Here is a 6,000-nt window from a genome sequence, read left to right on the forward strand (position 1 = left end):
TTACAGCTCTCATAAGCAATCATTTAATCTGAATATTTCTGCATCAATGCAGAAGGTATAAGGGGCACCTCATATCCAAACATGGACATGGACATTGGAAGAGTGTCATATTTCAGCTCAGGACTTTCCTAATCTTGTCTTTATCTCATTTTTTTCATAAGCATTGATACCATGTGCACACCCTAATAAATCTGTACATGCCAATTTTTGCTCTGAGTCTCCCCTGGCTGCCCAACCTGATGCTATGAGAAAGGTATCAACTACTAGATGTTATGGAGAGTACACATTGGGGAATCAGGTAAGAAAGTGTTAAAATTATTATAATCGTACAGAGAAAGATGAAGCAAAGTTTCACTGAAAAGTTGACATTTGAGTAGAGACCTGACACAGTTTTAGGAGTGAATGTTATGGTTCTATAGAGAATGAACCAACCTTGCATTCCTAGAGTAAAACCCAATCTGGCAGAGTGCCAGATTTTCTTTGTATTCCTTACTGGATTTTACTTTAGTAATTTTTCGGCAGTCAGGATACCTTGGATTATATTTTCTTGAGTACTAGGAAAATTGGATATCTATATGTAGACATTAGATATCTCTCTCTCTCTCCCCCTGCACAAAAATCAACTCAAAGTGGATTGAAGACCAAAAAATTAGACAAGAAACTCTGCAGCTGCTAGAAGATATTACAGAGTCAACAATCCAACATGTAAATGCAGGCATCGACTTTCTTAATATGATTCTTAAAGCTCAGGAAATAAAACCAAGAATCAATAAGTGGGCTGGTCTCAAATTAAAAAGCTCTGTACAGCAAAGAAACTAATCTAAAGCATGAAAAGAGAGTCTACAGAATGGGAGAAAATCTTTGCTAACTACTTTTTTTTTTTCCTGTACTAGGGATTGAACCCGGGTGCACTTTATCACTGAGCTATTTTCCAAATCCTTAACCCAAGTCCTTTTAATTTTATTTTAAAAATTTAAGACACAGTCTTGTTAAGTTGTTGATGGTCTAGCTAAATTGCTGAGTTCCTTGGATTTATGATCCTGCTGTCTCAGCCTCCTGAATTGCTTGGATTATAGATGTGCAGCACTGTACCCAGTTTCTGCTTCTGCTAGTTCCTCTTCTGACAGAGGATGAATATATATATATATATATATATATATATATATATATATATATATATGTGTGTGTGTGTGTGTGTGTGTGTGTGTGTGTGTGTGTGTGTGTGTATTTGGACACCAAAAATTTTATCCAATTAACAAATGAGAAAATGAACTAAATATTTCTCAAAAAGGATATGCAAATGGCTAGGAAATATATGAAAAATGTTCAACATTTTTAGCAATCAGGTAAATGCAAATCAAAACTACACTGAAATTTCATGTCACCCCATTTAGAATAGACATTGCCAAAAATAGAAATAATGATAATAAATACTAGTGGGGATACTGGGAAAAGTAACACTTACACATTGTTGGTGGTTCTCCAAATTAGCACAACCACAATGGAAATCAGAACGTGGATTCCTCAAAAGATTAGGAGTGGAAACTCCATATGAACCAGCTATTCTACTCCTTGATATTTACCCCAAATCACAATACTATAGGAATATATGCATGCCAATGTTTATAACAGTGCAATTGACATTAGACAAGTTATGCAGCCAGCCTAGTTGTCTGTCAACAAATGAATGGATAAAAAAGTGGCATATAGACACAATGGGGTTTCACTCAGCCATAAAGAAGAATGAAATTTCCTGGCAAATGAATGAAACTGAAGAACATCATGTTAACTAACAAAGGTCAGGCTGAGAAAATCAAGGGTCAAATGTTTTCTCTCATATATGTAAACTAGGGAAAACAAAAAAGGAATGATAAAGAGGATCTCATTAAAATACAAAGAAAACCAATAAAGTAGAGAAAATTGTCACCAGTCAAGGGAGAAAGGAAGGGAAAGGAAGATAATTGGAATGAAATCTACCAAATGATGCTACGTGCATATAGGAATATATCACAATTGAGTCTGAATTGTAACATACAATTAAACATAATAGAAGGTGTACTGGTAGAGTACAGGAAGGGAATCAGGGGTAGATGGAGGGAGGGAAAGGAAGGTACTAGGGAATTAAATTGTTATATGCATGAACAAATATGTTTAATGAATTTCCATTATCATCTATAATTATAATGCACCAAGAAAAACATAAACAAAAGCAAACTATTGTGATAGAATTAGAAAAGATATTTAGAAAATTCTAAATAGGGAGTAACTGCCCCATTTATAATTTTGGCCTTCAGTGGTCATCAAAGAAAACAGATTACAATCTTCAGTGTAAAATACAGAGAATTAATGATAAAGTTCAGCAAATGCTCCATGACTTTTAAGAAAAGACACTGTAGTTAGGTATAGTGGCACACACCTGTAATTCCAGACACTTGGGAGGACAAGGTAAAGAAATCACAAGTTTGAGGCCAGCCTGGGAAACGCAGTGAGATTGCCTCATAATTGAAAATCAGTCTGGAGTTGTGGTTCAGTGGTGGAGTTTGCATGCAGGGATCTGGATTCAAAACCTAATACCACAAAAATAAATAGAAAGAAAGGAAGAAAGAAGAAGCACCTTGAATCTTTGCTAATATTTTCATATTTTTTTGCATATCTAGGGATGGAACCCTGGGACACTCTGCCACTGAACTACATGCCCAGCCCTTTTAATTTTTATTTATTTTTTATTCATTTTACGACAGGGTCTTGCTGAGTTCCCCGGGCTTGTCTTGAACATGCAATCCTCCTGAGTTGCTGTGATTACAGTTGTGATCCACTATGCCTGGCTTATATTTTTATTTTTATACTTACATATAAAGGACATATTTTCACACCTAAAATAGGGATCAGTCTTCCTGACATCATTCATCCGATAGAGATGCCTTTGTAACTTGAGGTGAAAACTGGAGTTTATTAGAAATGCTCTGTGTGGTGTTCTGCGTGCCACAAAGGGGAGAATGGAGCGCTGGACTCCTGGCCTCAGGGGACAGGACATGAGCGATTCTGAACTTCTCACCTCCATCGACTTGGTCTTTAAGGATACTCACTCCTGGGATCAGGATGATGGTGAAATAGCTGCTCTAATGAGGAGCTTTGCATACTGAGCCCCAGGGATACGGAGGCTGCAGGAGTCAGCCTGTGACCACCTCACTCAGACGCCCTACCCCAGCCAGGAAGCAGCACCTGGGCCTCCTCCAGAGATGAGCCTTCCGGACCAGGACTCAGTCCTTGTGTCTACTTAGGGGGGGAGTAGACCTCCTGCTTTGGAACTTCAGGTGAGCCGCTGAGCACCACTGTTGGTGGAGTGGAGTCAGAGGGGGTCTGACGGCCACTTAGTGTGTGCATTGGAGATGGGGCGGATGCCTTAGGAGAATTTCATCCTGTGGAAGCAGTGGGGGGAGGACACCAGAGTTGCTCATCCAGCTCCCATAGATCTCATGCTGGATTCTGGATTCCATTCAGTGTGTGGGAGTCTAATGTTATACCAACCATCTTTTCCTGTCATAGCTGCTTTTTCTCCCTCAGGAAAGGACAACATTTCTCCCAGGGATATTCCTGTTATGAACCCTGATGAATTAATCCTGTAACTTTGTAAACCCCTGTTTTATGAACACCGGAAATTTTGTTTATTTCTCTTTTCATAGTAACTTTTGCTTTTCACTCTTTCTCTCATTTAGCTACTTGTTTGTTATTTATCCATCTGATTATTGGAAGAAGTTTGCTTAGGACAAAGCAGATAATCTCTTCAGCATGGTTACCCAGCCTCTCTTAGACTTAATTGCTAAAGCAGTTTGCCTGCATTTCCAAGGCAGTCTTATGTGCTTCACGTGGAAAGGTGACATTTTCTAGTATTTGAACTCATCCAGTTGGGTGTATGCTCTCTACCTGCTACAGTGAACTGAAAATCAAAAGAATTTGGGGGGCTGTGTTCAGGAAGAAACTTTTTAAGATTAAAAAGAGATTATAAGACTTTATTATGATACATTCATGAACGTTTGGCAATGCTAGTTCTGTACTGTCCAGAGATTGATCAAGAGAGTCACCTCAGCAGTCAGAGGATCTTAGCTGTGATCCTGTTTGTGGCAAACACTGACGGTGTACCTTGTGTCTGTGACCTTTCCTCATGGGTCCATGGGATGAAAGCATGAACTAATATATCTGTAATGCGACTAGTCCTTCAAAGTTGGATACCATTGCTCAAGAAAACAGATTGCATAAGTTCATTCTGACCTTTCTTTTCCTTTGAAGGCTTGGGATAATTCTGAAGGAATTATCTGATTCTTAGTGACAGTCTAACCACTTGGCACAATATTTGAAAAAAAAAGTTTAATAAAGACATTGGAGATTAGGGGAGGTCTGAACAAGAGGAATGGTGGGAGAATGTAAATAAAGATCTGAATATTCCTGTGCTTCACAATATACGTGAGAAAAAATTCAGAACATTAGTTATTAAACTTTAGAGATGGTGAGTTTACTGGAAATGTTTGTACAAAGATACGTGGTGGGTCCTCATTCCCAGAGTATAACGAAATAAAGTCCAAAATGTTATCAAGAATTTTGTATTGCCATGATCCTGGTTGATTCTGCTGTTGTTTGTATAGAACACATCAATTCTGTCTTTTTCTCCTCGTTTTTTTTTTTTTTCCATTGGATTCACTAGGAACATGGAACCCAGAAACCACACAGCTGTTTCAGAATTCCTTCTCCTGGGACTGACAGACGACCCAGCCCTGCAGCCCCTCATCTTCAGCCTGTTCCTGTCCATGTACCTGGTCACCATCCTGGGAAACCTGCTCATCATCCTGGCCGTCAGCTCTGACCCCCACCTCCACACCCCCATGTACTTCTTCCTCTCCAACCTGTCCCTCACTGACATCTGTATAAGCACCACCACCATCCCCAAGACGCTGGTGAACATCCAAACACACACTCAGAGCATCAGTTACTCAGGCTGCCTCTCCCAGGTCTGCTTTGTTTTGATTTTTGGTGGTTTAGAAAGTTGCCTCCTTGCGGTGATGGCCTATGACCGCTATGTCGCCATTTGTCACCCACTGAGATACCCAACCATCATGAACCCCTGCCTCTGTGTCCTGCTGGTTCTATTGTGCCTACTGGTCACCACTATGAATGCCCTTCTGCACACTCTGACGGTGCTTCGACTATCCTTCTGCACAGACCTGGGGATCCCCCACTTCTTCTGTGAACTCGTTCAGCTCATCAAGCTGGCTTGTTCTGACACCCTCATCAACAACCTCTTGATTTATTCAGTGACTAGCCTATTTGCTGGCATCCCTCTCTCCGGGATTATTTTCTCTTATACTCAAATTGTGTCCTCTGTTTTGAAAATGCCATCCATGGATGGAAGGTATAAAGCCTTTTCCACCTGTGGGTCTCACCTGTTAGTTGTGTCCTTATTCTATGGCACAGCTTTTGGAGTGTACATGAGTTCTGCAGTGACTGACTCTTCCATTAAGAACGTAGTGGCTTCAATGATGTACATGGTGGTCCCTCAAATGCTGAACCCCTTCATCTATAGCTTGAGGAACAGGGAAATGAAGGGAGCCCTGAGACATCTCATCAGTGGGAGGCCTTCTCTGGGATTGTGTCATCTTCTTTGGGTTTGAGTTTCCAGATTCAATTGGAGTAACAGAAATAGTGGTGACCTGGCATACCTTACTTATTCATTATCAAGTTCTTCCAAATATGACTAGATACATGTTGTCCAATTATCAATTTGGATTTCGAATCTGCATGTGCTTTTTGTCCCCCAGACATGATTTCAATCTCTGAGCTTCATATTGTTGCTCTAACTCCATCAGGCAGGGCTGAGTTGGGGGTTCTATTTTAGTGGTACTGTATAGATCAATCTCAGAATAAGGACTGTTGTATGAGGTGAATAGGGAAGGGACAGTTTTAGGTAAGACTATGGCAACATATAGAGACCAGATTCAGCCTAGGTCC

At 40.1% G+C, this 6,000-nt stretch overlaps 1 protein-coding gene across 1 annotated transcript; it reads left to right on the top strand.

The window, feature by feature from the left end:
- The first annotated feature begins 4,685 nt into the window (after positions 1-4,685).
- LOC114107473 (olfactory receptor 7G2-like) lies at positions 4,686-5,663 on the top strand. The gene has a single exon (XM_027954892.2). The coding sequence runs from the start codon at positions 4,704-4,706 to the stop codon at positions 5,661-5,663; it is 960 nt and encodes a 319-aa protein (XP_027810693.2). The 5' UTR covers positions 4,686-4,703.
- Positions 5,664-6,000: the final 337 nt, after the last annotated feature.

This window comes from Marmota flaviventris, chromosome 1, assembly GCF_047511675.1.
Source record: "Marmota flaviventris isolate mMarFla1 chromosome 1, mMarFla1.hap1, whole genome shotgun sequence".
In the NCBI taxonomy this organism is placed as follows: Eukaryota; Metazoa; Chordata; class Mammalia; order Rodentia; family Sciuridae; genus Marmota; species Marmota flaviventris.